General features: G+C 33.7%; 2 protein-coding genes across 5 annotated transcripts; both read right to left on the bottom strand.

Annotated features, from left to right (window-relative positions):
• Nucleotides 1-2,787: 2,787 nt before the first annotated feature.
• LOC141598639 (ATP-citrate synthase alpha chain protein 1) lies at nucleotides 2,788-7,757 on the bottom strand. Of its 3 annotated transcripts, none has more exons than XM_074418343.1 (13): nucleotides 7,652-7,757; nucleotides 7,189-7,314; nucleotides 5,529-5,705; nucleotides 5,223-5,384; nucleotides 5,046-5,126; nucleotides 4,885-4,936; nucleotides 4,666-4,780; nucleotides 4,479-4,560; nucleotides 4,258-4,353; nucleotides 4,054-4,155; nucleotides 3,557-3,673; nucleotides 3,331-3,447; nucleotides 2,788-3,079 (listed from the first exon to the last, which is right to left on the bottom strand). In XM_074418343.1, the coding sequence occupies exons 2-13, from the start codon at nucleotides 7,285-7,287 to the stop codon at nucleotides 3,008-3,010; spliced, it is 1,272 nt and encodes a 423-aa protein (XP_074274444.1). In that variant the 5' UTR covers nucleotides 7,288-7,314; nucleotides 7,652-7,757; the 3' UTR covers nucleotides 2,788-3,007. The 3 variants fall into 3 exon arrangements, with proteins under 3 accessions (XP_074274444.1, XP_074274445.1, XP_074274447.1); XM_074418344.1 differs by lacking the exon at nucleotides 7,652-7,757 and adding an exon at nucleotides 7,493-7,581; XM_074418346.1 differs by lacking the exon at nucleotides 7,652-7,757 and adding an exon at nucleotides 7,419-7,468.
• A 3,161-nt stretch (nucleotides 7,758-10,918) lies between these two features.
• Nucleotides 10,919-14,889, bottom strand: LOC141598638 (uncharacterized). Of its 2 annotated transcripts, none has more exons than XM_074418341.1 (9): nucleotides 14,750-14,889; nucleotides 12,891-13,238; nucleotides 12,763-12,796; nucleotides 12,291-12,503; nucleotides 12,024-12,113; nucleotides 11,733-11,795; nucleotides 11,553-11,644; nucleotides 11,393-11,440; nucleotides 10,919-11,234 (listed from the first exon to the last, which is right to left on the bottom strand). In XM_074418341.1, the coding sequence occupies exons 2-9, from the start codon at nucleotides 13,217-13,219 to the stop codon at nucleotides 11,117-11,119; spliced, it is 987 nt and encodes a 328-aa protein (XP_074274442.1). In that variant the 5' UTR covers nucleotides 13,220-13,238; nucleotides 14,750-14,889; the 3' UTR covers nucleotides 10,919-11,116. The 2 variants fall into 2 exon arrangements, with proteins under 2 accessions (XP_074274442.1, XP_074274443.1); XM_074418342.1 differs by having other exon boundaries at nucleotides 12,891-13,233; nucleotides 14,750-14,878.
• Between the last annotated feature and the right edge of the window lie 5,645 nt (nucleotides 14,890-20,534).

The following is a 20,534-nucleotide window of genomic DNA, read 5'->3' as shown; positions in this document are numbered from 1 at the left end:
ATCACATAGAAAGGTCCTCGAGTCAGATAAAGCAGCCACGCAAAGTTTGAGCACCAACGGAAGACATTTGGGGGTGCCGGTGTGCCACAAACCAGCATTCGTCGAAACTCGGATTATCGTAAAAATGTGTTAAAACTCGTTATTTGAGGCTGAAAACGAACAGGTTGATTCCTAAAATAAGTTCGGACGCGTGATTGAAAAACAGGAAGAAAAAGAAACACGGTTTTTCGGGATCCTGGGGTCCCGGAACAAAATTCTCCGGAAATCACATAGAAAGTTCCTTGGGTCAGATTAAGCGGCCACGCAAAGTTTGAGCACCAGCGGAAGACATTTGGGGGTGCCGGTGTGCCACAAACCAGCATTCGCCGAAACTCGGATTATCGTGAAAAATGTGTTAAAGCTCGTTATTTGAGGCTGAAATCGAACAGGTTGATTCCTGAAATCGAACAGGTTGATTTCTGAAATGAGCTCGGACGCGTGATTGAAAAACAGGGATAAAAAGAAACAGGGTCCGGTACGACCTTCCGAACGGCTGAAATTGAAGTGTATAATACACGGTTTTTCGGGATTCCGGGGTCCCGGAACAAAATTCTCTGGAAATCACATAGAAAGTTCATCGAGTCAGATAAAGCAGCCACGCAAAGTTTGAGCCTCAACGGAAGACATTTGGGGGTGCCGGTGTGCCACAAACCAGCATTCGCCGAAATTCGGATTATCGTGAAAAATGTGTTAAATCTCGTTATTTGAGGCTGAAATCGAACAGGTTGATTCCTGAAATCGAACAGGTTGATTTCTGAAATGAGCTCGGACGCGTGATTGAAAAACAGGGAGAAAAAGAAACAGTGGTCCGCACGACCTTCCGAACTTTGAAATTGAAGTGTATAATATACTGTTTTTCGGGATTCTGGGGTCCTGGAACAAAATTATCCGGAAATCACATAGAAAGTTCCTCGGGTCAGATAAAGCGGCCACGCAAAGTTTGAGCACCAACGGAAGACATTTGGGGGTGCCGGTGTGCCACAAACCAGCATTCGCCGAAACTCGGATTATCGTGAAAAATGTGTTAAAGCTCGTTATTTGAGGCTGAAATCGAACAAGTTGATTCCTGAAATCAAACAGGTTGATTCCTGAAATGAGCTCGGACGCGTGATTGAAAAACAGGGAGAAAAAGAAACAGGGTCCGATACGACCTTCCGAACGGCTAAAATTGAATTGTATAATACACGGTTTTTCGGGATTTCGGGGTTCCGGAACAAAATTCTCCGGAAATCACATAGAAAGTTCCAAGGGTCAGATAAAGCGGCCACGCAAAGATTGAGCACCGACGGAAGACATTTGGGGGTGCCGGTGTGCCACAAACCAGCATTCGCCGAAACTCGGATTATCGTGAAAAATGTGTTAAAGCTCGTTATTTGAGGCTGAAATCGAACAGGTTGTTCCTGAAATGAGCTCGGATGCGTGATTGAAAAACAGAGAGAAAAAGAAACAGGGTCCGGTACGACCTTCGAACGGCTAAAATTGAAGTGTATAATACACGGTTTTTCAGGATTCCGGGGTCCCGGAACAAAATTCTACGGAAATCACATAGAAAGTTCCTCAGGTCAAATAAAGCGGCCACGCAAAGTTTGAGCACCAACGGAAGACATTTGGGGGTGCCGGTGTGCCACAAACCAGCATTCGCCGAAACTCGGATTATCGTGAAAAATGTGTTAAAGCTCGTTATTTGAGGCTGAAATCGAACAGGTTGATTCCTGAAATCGAACAAGTTGATTCTTGAAATGAGCTCGGACGCGTGATTGAAAAACAGGGCGAAAAAGAAACAGGGTCCGCCGGTCCGGTACGACCTTCCGAACGGCTGAAATTGAAGTGTATAATACACAGTTTTTCGAGATTCCGGGGTTCCGGAACAAAATTCTCCGGAAATCACATAGAAAGTTCCTCGGGTCAGATAAAGCGTCAACGCAAAGTTTGAGCACCAACGGAAGACATTTGGGGGTGCCGGTGTGCCACAAACCAGCATTCGCCGAAACTCGGATTATCGTGAAAAATGTAAAGAAATGGAGGGAGAGTAGGGATTTAAAATTCCTTGTTTGGATATCAAATAAGGGTGGAGGGAAATGAAGGGAAAGTGATTTGGAGGGATTCAATTTTCCTCCTCCAAGCCTAATCAAAATCTCTCCACAATAGTCAAAATTTGGAGAGAAATTGTATCCAAACACTCACTCACATTCCCCCTCCCTTTCCCTTCTCTCACTCTTCCTTCCCTTCCCTCCTTCCTCCTCCCCTCTCTTTCCCTCCACTTTTGCTATCCAAACACACCGTAAGTCTATTGCGTCTCGTTTTCACTGTTGCTCTCTTAGTTTTTGTCCTAGGGGAGTGAATATAATAGCTTATAATCTTGCTCAGGAAGCTCTTCTGTAAGCTATGCTATTTGTTGTTGTCAAAAAAACAATATGGGTTCGGGTTAGATAAGGGTCATATACTCGTAATAATCGGTTAGGATGAGTCTAATTGTTTTTTAGACCGGTAAACGTGATGAGGTTAAATCGATGTTCAAAATGGTATAGTCCATGTTGGTTTTGTGTGTCGGAGATTTCATAAGTAATCAAAATGCGGGTTTGGGGTGAATCGAGGCATGTTTGAAGAAGATTAATGGTTCATGGAAAGTTGGTAATTGTGCTTTGCACAATGGATTATCACCACTCACGACATTCCAATGAGTTTGGTCTGGTGGTTGCTGACCCCATCCCTTAACCATGAGGTCAGAGGTTCGATTCATGCCCATAATGGAGTAAACTAAGTCAATAGATTCATAAATCATAACCACATTCCACAAGGTTTGTATAGAGCTTACAAGTTTACAACATCGAATCACGATCATGTTTTTCGAGAAAGAAAAAGAGAACGATCATGTTTGTTTTTATTTTCAATCTAACAAGGAAAGACAAAGCTATATCTAACACAATCTAAGAACTGGTACATCCATATCAACGAATGTCGGAATTAACTACGCAGAAACGCTGATACATTCTATGGCTTGTTTGCATATTCCAGTCATGGTTGCCTCAGGTCCGTATACCTGCAAACAAACAATGCAAAGTTACTCGGACTTGGTTAGAAGTTCTAACGCGAGTGCGGGGTCTTGGAGGAACACTGGGGTTCGATTCAGTTTATTAGGATTGTCACGTGTCGAGACAACACAGAAGGGTTAAGCATGGGTTGATTCTTCTAGATTTTCAGCCTCGAACATCATCATAATGAATCAACACAAGAATAAAAGCTAATTAACTTTGAGGACTTTATGAACCAATGCAAGCACGGCATGCTTACCTCAATAGGAATTCCAATTTCCTCGCCAAGTAAACGCATTTTAGCTAAACCCTTCTGGTAATTTGGACCTCCTCTCCTCACATATATATGCATCCTCGCAGCTTTAAGCTTTGCTTCCTATTTAACCAAACCAGCATCAAATTATGACATGTTTTTAAGGAAAAAATCTTTAAAAAATAAAAAAAATCTAAAACCAAACATTTAAAGAAACAAGAGAGATGATCACCTTCTCCTTCAGAGCTCTGATAATGCCATTGAAAGTAGCAGCAACATCAGTAAAATTAGCGATTCCTCCACCAATAACAAGAGCTCTTGTACGCCCATCAGGGTTTGCAGTTGCACACTGTAAAGTTCAACAAAATGATTAGTGCGATGATCGTCAGTCCACGGAATTGCCACCATAAGGGACGAAGTTTATGTAGAACAGGTTTCAGGAATGGAATAAACGTTCCTCCAACATCTACATATTGTGGTTGCTAATCTTGTTATCAAGAATGACCTTCCACAATAGATTGTTGTTCTGAATTAAGATGATATACAGCAAAATGGCTTATTAAGTGCTTTACGGTTTCTATTTGTGTTGTTAGCATACGGGTAAGGCTACGTTGCCATTTGCAGGAGCCGTTAAGGCACTACGGAAATGTTGTTCTAGCTGTTGTAGTCGAAGAGTAGTTTTTATGAAGGGTTTTTCGTTTAAAAACACATAAAAAGGAAATGGCTTACATCAATCACAACTCGGGCATACTGCAACACCTCTTCTTCATTAGGTGCACCGCTGTATTCAGCATAGTTTCCAAGCTCAGACGCATATCCGAGATCTCCAACCTAAATCAAGCTCAAGCTTCAGATCATAAACAAAACTATGTGCTGGCCTGGGCAAACATCTAAAACAAAGAACAATAAAAACAGCTTTTTGAGTAAACCTACCGTATCTGCGTAGATAACACTTGCTCCACCTCCAGCTACCATAGTCCAAATCCTCCCTTTTGGGTTCAGAACAGTGAATTTCAGGGATGCACTAGTCTGCAAATCAAGTAACCGAAGAACATAAGATAAGGTCCTCATAGTTGGAAAATATTGTTTTAATTTTAATGTATAGTTAATACCAAAGGAGACCAAAGAAACTGATAAATAACGCGTATTACTACCTTCTCATCAAGACCGTGGATAAAGCTCTCTGTAGGGCTCATAACTCGGCCAAATGGCAATGGGAATTCGATATTGCCCCACCTGTAGAAATGTATCATATGTAAGTGCTATTATAACTCAAACAAGCAATGCCTCAGCAAAAATTCGTGTAAAGGCCTAGGAGAGTAGCAGAGAAAGGGTACATACTTCTTGAAGTTCTTGAAGGCAGCGGTATCATCCAACTCTCCTCTCATGTCCAAAGGATAAGGCTTCCCTTCGACTAGTGTGAAAGGATTCATTTCTAGGAAGCTGAAGTCCAAATCTGCCATCAAAACAAGAACTTGCTATTAACTCACACAATTTGCTGCAGAAGCTGTAAAAGTTCGATACTATAAGATACTCAAAAAAAAAGGTATGCTGAAATACCTAGAAATAGGGCAAAGATAACTTTGATAAATTCCTCAATCACACTTTTGACCTAAAACGTGCGAGTAACGGTCAGTGCTACAGAAAACTAACATAGTAAAATAACAAGGTTACCAAACAATACAATGTTCAACCGGAAATAACTCAAGAAATTGCATTACCTCCAAAGGTAAAGTGGCGACCAGAGGAGCACAAACCTCCGCAGTAAAAGAAACGCCAGTAGGAACGAAAATAGTCTTAACCTGTGTAAAGAACAGAGAATCTGGTAACTTACAGCCACAATGAGAGTAATAAAAAAGTTAAGCCAACATAATCACTGTGGCAACAGCCAATAGTACCTTATCCCAGTTCTCTTCGATTTCGATTCCACCACATTCAGAAAAGCTTATGCTGTTCCCAAGTCTTTCGGAAACGATATTTAGATAGAACTCTTCATTGTGTGGGATAAAGGGCTCCACAATGAAAGTTGTTATAGGTCCTTTACATCCACCCATCTCTACCTGTTATCGCAAATCAACAAGGAAATACAGTTGAATCGTCTGAAAAACCATATTACTCCAGTATTTTTGGGTTAAATGCACCCCGGTCGTAACACTTTTGTTATAGAAAATGCCACAATTCATTCGGAGAGAACTTCATCTTACTTCTTTGCCTAGACGCTCTTTCACAAAAGTAGTAACCTGGGCAAAGTCCAGATTCAGAGCAACGAGACCGCTCTTTCCACGCTTTCCAAACAACATATCAGGTTTCACAACCAGCTTTTCTGATGAGAGCCATGCTTCTCTCTCAACAAGCTCATTCAAGTCGGTGGACTCCGTGATCTAGTCAACATAATTAAATGACAAATTACATTTTCAAGAACAAATTTTACAGCACAGGTATGCAGCAGCAACAAGGACAACAACAATAACAGAACATTCACACTGACACACCGAATAAAGCTGTCAGAGCAATTGCTAACAGAATGAAGGAAGATCATGTATGACCACTAGATATGATATGGTTCCAAATGAAATTTGGAGCATCACATTAAGTGTCCCCAGGTTCTATACGTTTTACATTCGCAACTCCAGCAAATATAATCAACCTAATATATATTTTATTGATTGATACAGAGAAAATTATAGAAGAACTATAAAATGACATCAAGGGGGTGACTCTCATGGGTCTCATATACAAAATGAGAATGAACAAGCTATTATGAAGCATTTAAACTGATCATGAGTATGAGACTAGTTTCGCTCATTATTTGTAGACACAGTATATGAGACTATGAGTATAAATTATGAATTGTACATCATAATAATATGAAAACATTTTTTGCAGAGAATAATGATATGCTCCATAAGCTTTATCATCATCCTTAAAATATTTTTTCAAATTAAATGTCAACCCACCTTTTCAAAAATCGAAAACGTTTACAAAAATACCGAGGAAGTACTTGAACCACAATAAAAGTTGATTAATATGATCATTACCTCATCAAATTCATCATCATATAATGCTACGAACAATAAATTACATTTTCATGGTCAGTCATAGATCATTGTTCAAAGCAAGTAAACAAAAATGAAATTTAGTATATTAATTCACCAAAAATATTACTCAAGCTCCATCATGGCATCGTGGAAAAAGTGCAGTTTTAAGTACATTGTTGTCCGAAAGTCTCTAACTTGATTACTAAAACCCAATATAAAAAAACCCAACTTATCCGGGGAAAAAAAAACAAGATTTTACTCATACTCAGCAAGATCAACATTTACAGTTCATACCAACAACAACAACATTACCCTAGTGCCTACAAGGCTCCCGCAAATTGCGGTTTAAGGGGGTCGGATGTACGCACCCTTACATGCTAGCAACACAAAAGGTTGTTTCTGAATCGCCTAAGATGAAAATTGGGTTGAGAACTGCAATGATTGATACACATTGCAGTTCACACCAACAATCATAAATAATCATAAATTCTTCAACTTGATTACCAAAACCCGAATTCAAACCCCTTCTTAATCCAAACAAAACAAAATCAGCATTATACTCACATTCAGCAAAGTCATTAATTTACAAGTTCATACCAATACTCATAAACTCTTTAACTTATCACCAAAACCCGAATTCAAAACCCATCTTAATCCAATCAAAACAAAATCAGGGTTTTACTCACATTACCAAGATCAAAACTTTACAATTCATAGTTCATACCAATACAAAAAATCAATTAAATTTAAATAAAATCGATTAAATTCACAGTTCATACCAATACACGAAATCAATCAATTAAAATTAAATAAAATTAGAACATACTTGAGCAGATCTAATGGGTAATTCAGACCCAGAAATCCTCTTGAAATGCTCCTTCAACAATCTCTTTGAATCATACTCTCTAATCTTCTTCCTTGCCATTTTTTCACCCACAAATTCTTTCTACACCTAATTCATCAACAACAATAATAACATTACCCGAGTGCCACAATGACTCTCGCAAATTGCACGTACACATACGACATACATCATTAAAATAAAATTGAACCAACCAATTAAACAATTAACATTGTATTAATAAAAACCCTAGATCTGATCATATCATACATTATATAAAATGACCCACCAAATTAAATAAAAGTACACATTGAATTAAACTAAACCAATCACATAAACAACATTATAATGTATACCCATTAATTAATTCAATTAAATTAACAATCTAACATGATTAATTTCATTAAATTGAATAAAAACATTGATAAAAAAAAATATTAAATGTTACCGTTAAAAGATTGTGTTCTTGTGTGTCTGAAAAACAGGGGTATTCAGTATTGATTATTTATAGTTTCTTGATTTTTTGATTTATTACCTTTTATTTTATTTTTTTTATTTTTTATTTTTTATTTTTTATTTTTTAAATATATCTTCTCCACCTACCCACACACATCACGCACCATCTACCAGACATCAACTAACTAGGCCATAGTTAATTTATTGTTGATTTGATTAGATGAGAAGCAATCTTGATTATCACATCAAGTTAGTTAAATTAATTAATTTGTTGTTAATTGGTTGCCCAACAATTCTTATATAAAGCATTATTATAAAATCAAATTATTATTTCATAATGAGGACATTAAAGTCTTTTATTATATGGTTTTATAATGTAATATTGTAAAACCGTTTTACAAGAGACCTACTCAGTAAGCTAAATACAAGTAATTTGAGGTATGGTAATTATAATAGGATTAGTGGCGGTTTTAGTTATGTTGGAAGTATATCGACTTTTGCTGGTTCTTAAGTTACACTACAGTTCTATAGTTATATATCAACCACTAGCCTATAATGGGATCGATGGCGGTCTTAACTCTTAATATGTCGAGAGGGAGTCGATTCTGGGTTCCTTGCTGGTTTTTAAGTTATACTCATGTACAAATTAGGGTAAAATCAATCAATGCCCTCATCAACTTGATGATTGAGTAGCTAATATTTCAAATTTAAGGTTATTTGAAATCTGCTATTGAGTAAAGCAGTGTTAGTTTTGATTTGACAAGACGTGAATTTCAATTATTCATTATTTCAATTTCAATAAATCAACTAATGAGTTCGCCCCCAAATCAATTCACTTCTAAATAAAGTTGTTCAACCGGGTTCAAGATATTATAACGTTATGAAGTTAACGACTTATTAAATCAAATAGGTTAAGTCTGGGATATCTTATCTTAATAAATAGAAGAACATTTAACCCCTCCTCCTTCATCCACATCACCACATTCAACCTTTAAAAAAAAAACAATAAAAGTGGGACCCACCGCAAAGAATGTGGATTAATTTCTAAAAAAATCATTTTGTACGTAAATATTTACGGTTAGGTTTTATACGTAACTCAAGAATAGTTCCGTCTTAATTTTTACACAATAATAAATTACAATAGCAACAATAATAATAAAGTACAATAATTTTTTTTATAATGAATTATACCGCAAGTGCTCAGATCTGTGCAACCAAAAACGCGGACTAATCTTAGTGTTAAACAATTAAGCCGACAAATTGATCAGAAAATAATCTCACTTATCCAATTAATCACACAAAATTTCAATTTAACTACATAATGTGAAACAATTAAAAAAATTAATCTTTGACAAACAACTATGATGAATTTCGTCCGAGCGATATCATATGCTGGAGAAACAAATCGCACATTAAAGAGAATATTAATTTGATCAAACTCATTCATCAAATTATTCTTTTAAATTAATAATTTAAACACCACAGAAAATTCTTAAAAAAAATTATTAAAAAAAGTAAAAGATTTGCTAAACAAGAACACAAAATCTCATGGATAGTGTCATTTCATATTGTGAGAGGGCACTATCCGATTTCAGCTTGTGACGGATAGTACCCGTTTTCAATGAGAATTTGTGTATATGGAATTATATAACAAACTATAACTTTAGAATATAATTTTATGGAATTCCGTTTTTAAATTTTTGCAATTTAGTCAAACAGTATCTAAAACAAGTTTAATAAGCAATCCCGTGCAATTTTTGCACGGGTTAAAACTAGTTTTCTATTATTTGTAAATCATTTCATTTAACGTGTTCGACTGTTTGTCCATTATTATTATCGACATTGTCATAATAATAATAATAATAATAATAATAATAATAATAATAATAATAATAATAATAATAATAATAATAATAATATCCTTAAAGTATACATTTATAAGTATGCTAATGTTGAAAATATTATATGAAAAATATGATTGTGTGTAGCATCATGATTATCCTCACCGTGGATATTGTTAATTGTTATCATAAGAAATCTTTGTACAATCCGTCACCATTAGTCACAAAATTAGTTGGATGAAATAAGCAAATGACGTGAAAATCTAACCTTCATTAGATACTTCTAAGTTGTATGACTATTGACTAATTCGTCATGTTTAATGTAAACCAGGGTATGACTCGTGAGTCGTGAGATCTCTCACTCGTGGTGCACAAGGTGCATGTTGCCAATGTCTCACTTCCTCGTGGCACACGTGCAAGTGGCTGATAAGCTACCTCGTATAGTCGTACGACAATACAGTCTTAAGTTAAAAACGAGTCAAATATCTTCTAACTTATATATATAAGACCATCTTTTTGTTACTAGTTCTTAGAGGTCTTTTTTTTAGCTCATGTACCATAGCTGATCCATTTTAAATTTAAAATAAATATTGTCTTCTTAAATAAAAATTTATGGTACTTGTATTTGTATGAGTGGTCGTTTGTCTTCATTAGAGACGGTTTTTACCAAGATAAGAGATTATTTTTCGTACTCCTTGTTGTATTTCCCACAATTCTTTTTTTAATGTTCATCTGTTACATATTTTTCATAATGAACATTGTACCTATTTTATCGTAGACTGCGACTATTTTTGATAAACCATTGTCTATTACTCCCTCCATTCAACTCCACTTTACAAGTTTCTCTTTTGCGCACTATTTACAAGCGGACATTCAACTTCAATTTTCTCTCGATACATAAGTGAAAATATATTAATGTGGGATCTTATTTGATTCGTCTTCAAAAGTACATTAAAAATATCTAACTTTTATAATTTTTGCAAACACGCAGCTAACGATATTTATCGTCTAAAAACTGCGTTGGCAAACGTGATAAATGAAAGTTGTAAAGTGGAGTTGAATGGAGGGAGTATGACTTATTATGAGTACAGTGTACCTATTTCTTACTTTTGGCACCTATTTTCATTGCAAATTGTAAAAAAAATTAATAAATTTATTGAGAGGCCATCTCTTAAAGAATATGCCATTTTCTTTTCATATGTAGTGTAAATTAGTTGGTCTTTTGACATTTGTACATTTCAGTACAATCACTTTCGTAAACACGATATAGATCGATGGGATAAAAATTGACCATTTTCTAGGCATTCTGCTTTATCTCCCATCTATCTATTTGACCCGTTTCTTGTTTAAAACGGATACGTCTAGTCATAAACAAGAATTTCTGCTGTAACTAAACAAACTACTGCAACTCAAATCTGTGACTGTGAAGTGTAAACTGCAATATTTACTAAGATGAATTGCTTTACAAGGATATCGGAAAAAGAATGAATGTTTTCAGAGACCTGTGATGATTCTGTGAATAGCATGCAGAAATTAATGTGTACCGGAAATTACATCTCAATTAACATGCTGATCAACAAAATGTATATAATCAAATCAAAATGGTTTCCTTCAGGTCATCTCAAAACTTGATAGGAGTCGGGAAACGATTTCGACAGCAATATATGCTTCAATTTGACGATCAAAACAAAGAATCCGTAACATGGAACCTGCAATATGCCTACTGCCACGTACCTACAAAATGCCGATACAGATCATTGCTTAGGAATGATCCCTGGAGCAACATTAATGCCAAAATCTAAAAGAAGGATCCGATCAATATTCATCATCGCTAAAATGGAGAAATGGAGGCGACAAGTCCATGAATGGACACTAAAAGAGGGACTAATTACCATATGGGAGAATATGGAGGCGACAAGTCCATGAATGGGTACGGCCACCTGGAGCAAAAAAAAAAAAAAAAAAAAAAAAAAGATTAATAATTAGACCCACAGTCATACAAAAGTCTCGACGACATTCAACATAGGCACATAGCCGTAAAAAAAAACTTACGGTATGAAAATAAAAACATGGATTATCCATTGGCAAATGACGAATGTTGATGTCCACAGGCTGAAATAGGCGATTCTGAACATGGGAAACCTCTGTGAAGAAAGAAAAAGAAATCAAAAATCGAGTCAAAAGTTCAATCCCAAAGATGTGTTTTATCAGCGATGTGGAGGTACAGCTTACCATGCAATTCAGAGCTGCATCACCAAGAATGAGTACATTGACTGTATGCATACAAACAGTAAACTGCCGACAGAAAATTAAAAAAAAAACAAATCCGTTAAAACCAAATTGGGTTTCTTAAGGACTTGCAGGAAAATTGAAGGTTGATTAGGATACGCCATATAATTATAAGGTTTATCAGTAGAAGACGGACAGTAAGACGGTTTTGATTAAGTATTTGTCATCTCCAACTAAAAACAGAAGAAATAAGCTAGTGGATAACATATGAGATACACCGTAGCAAATACTTACAAAATCCAATTTTTTATCTTTGGGAGTGAATATTAAGTAAAGAACGAGCCAATATACAACATCGGTCAGGAGCACCGCACCAGCAGCTATCTGTTAGCATGGTCCATGAGGAGACGAAGTCAGAACTCAGAAAAGATAACTATTTCCTGTAGCCTGTAGGTACTGACTGATTAGACGACAGGAAGTTAAAAACACTCTCTTTGATGAAGTCAGAATGTGGTTTTCAAACTTCGATTGTGATTCTTTTTTTCACGAAACACGACTAACCTGGAACATGACTTGGAAAAGATAGCCTGTGAAACCTGCGTATTCACGAACATGAACTTCTCCACGATTACTCAAATTTTCTAAACTGTCGGCATCCTGTCTGCCTCCAATCTTTGAAATACCGTTAGATACTTGTTCAACGTCAGCGTTTGGAGAAGTCTTTGAGCAAGCTCCATCATGGCAAAATCCATAAAAAGAGAAAGTCGTTGCAAGCTGCGTAATCACCCAGCAAAAACAAACATAATTGGGAAACTGTGGTTAAAGATCAATGCACTATATAACTTATTTCGATCACTAAAGAATTCTCTGAAAATTATCACAGAAGGAAATTTTTTTTCTTGATGAAGAAATGGATGAAATTGTTCGTGGTTGCTACACAACTGACAGTGGAATCAAGGATCCCGGTTAGTTTGCTCTCAGCCAAAATGATATGATGCCTAAGTTTTTGAACGTCTAGCGTGGAAGAACGTACCCCAAAATATATAGTGGTTAGCGCGAATGTCCACCTGCGAACCAACAAAGAAAAACGATCAAATCAGTATCGTCAAAAGATCCAACATTTTGTCATCTGCTCATTTCATCAGAGGTTAGAAAACTTACTGAGTATAGAAATAAAAGATACGGGGTCCGTCAGCGACTGTGTTACCAATGATCAATGTCAAGAGCACACAAAGAGCGATAATTCTATACAGAAGAAGCCACACCGGATGAAGGTCTTTCAGACATGTTTTCCAAAGTTCATCCTTGTATAACACCCCAACTGGCACTTGTCCAGTATCACTCGTTTCATCACCCGATCTCTTTTTACCTTCGTGCTTCCGTATAAGATATAGAGAAAATATAACGATTCCCAGTACACATAATGCACTAATAAGAAACCTCCAGTTCAACCAATAGCTTGGATCTGTTGTATTTGTATCAAAAGCCATGGTAAGGCTCTTACCTACACTTTACAAAGCGAATAATGACAATCAAGCAATTGTATTCGTTCATCTCATTTTCCAAAGTACATTTACGTCCAATAAGTCGTAAAAGTTCTATTAACAACTTGTATTAGTTCGAAAGCCAGCAAGTAACAGATCAGGCGCTTAAAAGTGTTGTGTCGTAAGGAGTGTCTTGATGGCATGCGACATAGAGCCATAGTGAAGTGTCGACATAGCATAGGTAGGTTAAGACGAACCTTATCCCAACAATCAACATTACCCTCAACCTCAAAGAGAACTACTCCCTCCGTCCCGGTCAATTGTTGTCCTTTGGTTTTGGCACAAAGATCAAGAAAAGAAGAGGGGGTCAATTACTAAATGACAAGTGGACTAAATTGAGTGTGAATGATCAAATTGTTCACCAAGTTCATTCTTAAAATAGAAAGGACAACAATTGACTGAGACACCCAAAATGGAAAAGACAACAAATGACCGGGACAAAGGGAGTAAATGCTAAATCAACAAGATGTCATTGAGTATAGAATTTCAATCCATCACTAACGAATCCCTAAGAAAACATACCCAAAGAGTACAACAACATTACCGCAGTGCCTTAGGAGCTACCCAAAAGACCAACTCCTACCCACCAATAACAAAGACACAACATCAAGACCTCAATTGCCCGAACCAGAAGTAACCCGATAACAGCACGACAGCACACTGTAAACAACCCGAGACAACCAACCGGACATGACAAAATGACCTGACCCAAATGACAAGTTTGCTAAATACTGCCTAAATCCTACATAAGAAGCAAGCACTCTATACTGTACAACTGAAATTCCAACAACCATCTATGTATACAACATGCAACATACTCCCTCCGTCCCGGTTATTTATTTACTTTGATTAAACCAGTGGCGGAGCCAGGATTTGAACTTAGGACGGGCGAAAGACTAATTTCATAAGGTACACTCGAACAAATTTTGAAAAATTTAACTAAAAACTTCGAAAATTTCATCCGCCAGGGGGCGACCACCCCTGCTAGGCCCCCCTAGCTCCACCACTGGATTAAACTACGCCTCACAAACAACGTAAAAGGTAAACAAATGACTGGAACGGAGGGAACATATTAGACTATTAGAGCAGTACAACAAAAAGCAAATCAATACAACATCCAGTATTCACCAAAGTAATTGAAGAAACACAATTCACATTAAAGATGCAAAATCAAAGTAATTATAGGATGCATTCATGCATAATTCTCATTAAAGTTGCAAAATTTATGTAATTACAGGATGAAAATTGCAAAATTAATTCTTTGGTGATCAAATTTACATATGGGCAGCTAGTGAACTTTGAATAACATACTTAATTATACACCATAAAGATTAAAACTTTAATAAAACTAAATACTTTCATCGTCTCAATCATTTGTTTACCTTTTTAATTCGTCGTGATGACATATTACTCCGTAAATAAATGATTGGGATGGAGGATAGATAAAACGTAAGCAAAAAAAGTAGAAGAACTTACACAAATTATCTCAAAATCTGGGATTAATGGAATATGATGATAAAATGAATTGCATCAAATTAGAGAGATTTTTAAAATTTGATGAATTTGATGCTTAACTAGCATTTGAATACTGCCCCGATTTTTTTTTCTGCAAAAGTGAAAAAAAATAACAACTTTTTTCTTTTAATATATATAGTAGGGCTAGAGCGAATATGATGCTGACCAGAAATTAAGAATTTTTGGAAAAAATATTGTTTTTGTTGTAAAAAATTGGGTGGAAGATGGTATTTGTGTGAATATTTGTTTTGAAAAAATATGTAGAGTTTACCGCTAATCTCTCAATTTTTATGGTTAAATTAAAATAATGAAGTTATTTTCAACTTTTTAAAGTACACGAAATACTGAATATTAGGTGAAAATAAGCATAATTTGGTTAATTACACACTGGAAAAAAAAAAAGTGATTTGCCCCTTTTTGCTTTTTTTACCTTTAATTTTTACTTTTTACACCTCAAAAGACCATTGTTAATTTGTTGTTACCTCCTTTTTTATAAGATGATGTGAAAAAATAGATTTGAGGTGTAAACAGTTTTATGTCTTTGGTTGGTGCAATGTGGATTGGTGAAGGATAAAGGTCAATGTGGTCAAATGAGGGACACCTCATAGGCTCATACATCCCGATTCCCGCATCTTAAGTTCACAATTCCCATTTACACCGGCCAAAAGTCAAAACTGACCCGATCCGACCCAACGAATGCGCTTGTACCTGAAATCTGAATCGATACCGAAACTAATGATATCTGATTTTGACTCGTGTATTGACTTAGCCTAAACTAACTCGACTCGAATATTTATTATTGCACACTGATCATTATTCCTTAAATAACCCGTTTTACCGTTTACCATGTTTACTTTCCACCACACAAAATTGTCGATCAAATATGTAGAGGAAAATACAATTAAGAAATACGCTAGATTACAAATTACATACCCTATATATATAAACTTTCGCTCTATTTTTTTCTTTTGCTTAATTTGAGCTTTTTTTTCGTTTCAACTCAGCTCAGTTCCGCTCAGCTTTATTAAGTTATCTGCAGTTCAAGTCAAGTTCATTCAGTTCAGCTTAGCTTTGTTCAAGTTAACTCTTAGTTCAGCTTCATTTAATTCGTTTCAGTTTAGATTTATTCAATTCAATTTAGCTCCTTTCAATCTGAAAAAACATGGCCTTTAAGTTAATATTTATATTTAAATAAATCGTCCCACTGTAAATTAATGGGTTGTATTTACACAAAATTACTTGAAATAAAAATTTGGGTTTACATCCATTTAATAAAATTAATGGGTTGTGTATTTTTAATGATTTATATTTTTTTCTTTAAAATTACATCCATTTGAATTTAATGATATTTTTATTGAACTTTAATGATTTCTAATTTTTGTATGCTTTTATTAAAAAAACAAAATATTAAACTTTAACAAAGTAATTTTTTGATTATTTTGGTATAGTAGATTTAAAAAATTTCGAACATTAATAAATTTATTTGTTTTCTCTTTTTTTTATACCGAATGATAAGAAATTAGTTATGCTGTAATTTAATAACTTGTAATCACAATTTAATTAAAAAATGAAAAAATCTTTGAATATTTAAAGAGAACTAGGTTTGTGACCCGTGAAATTCACGGGTTTATCTGTTTTAATTTTGATATTTTTATCGTATTGTTAATATTTGTTCGAGCAATTAGTTGTTGATTCATTTAAAAATATATATTCTTGAAATACATAGAAATTAGTTAGTTAATACTTTATTTCTTTGACAACTTTGGCTTATTTTTTTAAATCGAATCTTGCAAGTGACAATGTGGTAGCTACTAATTTTGAGAAACTTGAAAACAGAGCAATGACAAAGACGACTCATTATATATACGTGTGTTTTACTCCGCAATATACACGTTTTACTCCGCAATATAATAAAGTGAGTTTTTTAAATATTAAAAGTTGAAACCATCCGTATATATATAATAAATTATGTATGGAAAAATCTTCAATGATGCCTTATAAGGTTGTAAACTCAATACCTCAAAAGATAGTCATCTCCAAATTATTTTCGGACCTCTTCATCAACACTCCCATAGAAATATCTTTGAAGTCTTATCACCACGTGCATGCTTCAAATATTATTTACATCCGAAAAATGTTTACTATATCGATAGAAAAATATTAGATACAATTCAACGGTATGGTCGGTATCTACTCCATGTATGTATTACGAATTAAAATTTCATTTTAATTGCTCAATAATCTAAAAACTATATTCCCTAAGTCCGAATTCCAAAAGGTTCATAAATTTTTGTATGTTCCTTATTACTATTTCAAGAATTTTATCCATCTCTTGTTATACTTATGTCCACGATCCTATATAAAAATAAAAATAGTATTAAAGACTATAAAATAATCTATTCCGGTTTTGAAAAAAAAAAACACACATAAACTTAAAAATATACGGATTAGAATTTAGAAACCATACTATTTACTATTTATCTGAAGGTTCACTTTCGCTTCCTTTTAATACATGCCTTGATAATAGTTCATATTAAATGAGAAAGAAAAATATATGTTAGAGATGATTATACTCATTAATACAAAAATAAAAACTCAAATAGGTTGATCGGAAAAGCATAAAAGTAAAATTACACAACAATATACGCTTAATAACAAATTTAACATTTTGAGATCAACGATCATCTTATAATGGTTAAAAAAGCATAAACCACTTAAAAAAGTAAAGTAAATTTTATAAAAAACAATCAAAAGATGAAAGCTGGAGAAAACTTAAATTGGAAGAGGAAATGACATAATTAAAATGATTAATTATTGTCATGATGGTTCAAAAAGTAAATTGTGAAATTTTAAAGATTTTTCATTCAATTATTTGTATTTATTTATTTATCCTTAATTATGAGAGTAGGTTTCTTTTTTTAGGAAATTTTGAGAGTAAGTTTTATGCATTATTCCTGTTTTGACAAAAAAAACACATAAACTTAAAAACATACAAAGTAGAATTTAGAAATCATACTATTTAATATTTACCCGAAGGTTTACTTTTGCTTCCTTTTATTGCATGCCTTGATAATAGTTCATATAAAATGAAAAAGAAAAATATATGTTATAGATGATTATACTCGTGAATGCAAAAATACAAATTCAAATAGGTTGATCGGGAAAGTATAATAGTAAAATTACACCATAATATACGTTTAATAACAAATTAAAATAAATATTACAAGACCTCTATTTTGAGATCAACAATCATCCATTACTTATCAGTTTCTATCTTACGTTTTTTTACCTTTAATTTTACCTCAATTTCGTGCCTTTTGTATTTATTCCCTCTTCAGATTACCCATGTGATGGTTTGCCTTATCTGCATTCACATATATTTCTATTATAGTGTCTTACAAAAATCGTTCCAAATTTATTTTATTTTCGAATCATTAATGTTATTAAAAAATTATCATTATTTTATTAATCTTTTAATATGTACTAGTTTTAAACCCGTGTAAAATTGCACAGGTATGTATTTAGGTCGATATGAATGTTTTTTTGATGAATTTTTTCATTTGCATTTCTATTATAGTAATATAATTATAATCTAATTATTAATTATGTAATTATGTAATTCATTCCGACTACATGCAATTAATTTCATTTATTCCGATTGGATGTAATTATTTCATAAAAAAATTTCTAAGACGAAAATTGTCGCATGTTTGTATTGGCAGACGATTTGAATAAATAAATTCTTTGCACACCAATGGGACCCACCATAACCTGAATTTCCAAAAAAAAAAAGTTGTACAAATGACGTGGCTTAATCTCCATTGAGTATTGTCTTCTAAATTAATAAAGATAAGATATTTATTACAACAATTGTGAATTATTTATTAAAAAAAAATTAAAAAAAAAAATTAATCACTTGTAAATTAAATTACAATTTATTTGTTTTTTTAAAGTAAAAAAAATTAAAATTTGCTTTAAATGCTAGTTGAAGACTAAATTAACTCGGTTGCCTATCATTGTCACCTACCATTTTCGGTGTGCGCGGCTCATAATTAAATTGCCGAGTTTTATATTCCAAGTAAATACTCCGACATGATTGATTTTTTAAACAAAAATTTGTGTACCATGTAGTTTTAAAAAATTATGTTGTGATGTTATTGCTGCATGGTACAATAATATTAACCAAAATACATGAATATTTTATACTCCAAGTAAATACTCCGTCAAGATTTATTTTTTAAACAAAAATTATTGTACCATGTAGTTTAAAAAAATTATGTATGTAATTCATTTGCGTTTAATATTCTATCCCGTATATAAATATAACTCCTTCTCGTAATTATGTAATTTTATTATTATTTAATTTTGTTTTAAAAATTATGTAATTCAATTTTATTTACTCCCATTTGTAATTCATTTTGCGTATATGTTATTAATTTTATTTACGCGGAATGTACAAAATTATTTCATAATATTAATTCATAGAATTTTTTCATAATATTATTTCATATAATTTGTTGCAACACGGAATTTATCGCATGTTTGAAATGACGGAAATCTGAAGAAATAAATACATTGCACATTAACGGGTCCCACCATAACATGAATTTCCAGAAGAAAAAAAAAGGTTGCATTAATGACGTGCCGCGCTGAGGATTGAGTATTGTCTTTTGTATTAATATAGATAAGATTTTTGTAAATTTGGACAGATAAACAAATCATCGAAATAAATATTTTATAAAAGTACATGGTGTAGAAATATTATAAACTAAATAAATACATGACTAATTTAATGACAAATAAAACCTATACTCTAATTGTTTCACTTTGCAGTTTCTACGTAGAAATAAAAATTATGGTGATAATTGGGTCCCACTATCATTATAAGAAATTTTTTTTTTTCCTAAATTCAGAGAGCCAATAGAAAGGCTTTAAAAAACTTAGCTTTTATACCTAGGGGATTTATAATAAAAGGAAAAAAATGAAGAATAAAAAAAATGGAAAATGACCAAAAAAAAAGAATAATAATTGTGACAAATAGAAATCGTGGCAAAATTCTAATAAATTTGAATTATTTGTGACAAATAGTAATAAATTGTGGCAAAATTCTATTAAACCGTGATAAATATGAATGTATTGCGCTAATATATGTATCACCTAAAAATAATGTACTATATACCAGAACCCACTTAACAATCGGTAAATTTTTGCCTCGAAAATGTTATTGATTATCAATCTCTGAAGGCATACATTTTCGTCGCTCAGAATGTAAGGTGACAACAACATACTATGCCGGAGAGTATGCACATCAATGCGTGGAACAAGGCAAGTTACTTACGGAAATGTTGAATCCATCAGAAACAAGAACATCTCTTGTTTTGCATTGAGTACATGATCTCTGAGAACCCTCTCAAAAGTGAAGGCAGAGTCACTAGAACTTTTCCGGAGGAATTTATTCAAAATCTAACAAAAATAGCCCCGGATATAAGTTTTTTAACGGAAAACGATTACCGGAGTTTTGGAATTCGGGCTTATCGCACCTATGCTATGGATGAGTTAATTGATTACATATGTAAGTCGCGTTACAACTATTCTATTTGGATTGTATTCACCCTTTTTTAACGTTTATTTTAACGTTCTTTTTATTTTTTAACTCAGTTTTTTGTCTTTTGTAGACCGCAATATGAGTGATCTTCAGGTTGAAGAAGTACCCGAGGACTGGTGGGCGATTCGAGCACGTTCTTTA

The sequence above is a fragment of the Silene latifolia genome, chromosome 9 (genome assembly GCF_048544455.1).
Source record: "Silene latifolia isolate original U9 population chromosome 9, ASM4854445v1, whole genome shotgun sequence".
Lineage (NCBI taxonomy): Eukaryota > Viridiplantae > Streptophyta > Magnoliopsida > Caryophyllales > Caryophyllaceae > Silene > Silene latifolia.
The sequence above is the reverse complement of the archived record's forward strand: the minus strand, read 5'-3'. Positions and strand labels throughout refer to the sequence as shown.

Excerpts from the sequence above, each read along its gene's own strand:
- LOC141598639 (XM_074418343.1), bottom strand. The coding sequence starts at position 7,287 with ATGGCAAGGAAGAAGATTAGAGAGTATGATTCAAAGAGATTGTTGAAG. Across the intron at positions 5,385-5,528 it reads AAGAGCGTCTAGGCAAAGAA|GTAGAGATGGGTGGATGTAA; the intron begins GTAAGATGAAGT and ends TTGCGATAACAG. Across the intron at positions 3,448-3,556 it reads TCAGAGCTCTGAAGGAGAAG|GAAGCAAAGCTTAAAGCTGC; the intron begins GTGATCATCTCT and ends TTGGTTAAATAG.
- LOC141598638 (XM_074418341.1), bottom strand. The coding sequence starts at position 13,219 with ATGGCTTTTGATACAAATACAACAGATCCAAGCTATTGGTTGAACTGG. Across the intron at positions 12,114-12,290 it reads TTTTCCAAGTCATGTTCCAG|ATAGCTGCTGGTGCGGTGCT; the intron begins GTTAGTCGTGTT and ends CCATGCTAACAG. Across the intron at positions 11,235-11,392 it reads CCTCCATATTCTCCCATATG|GTACGTGGCAGTAGGCATAT; the intron begins GTAATTAGTCCC and ends GGCATTTTGTAG.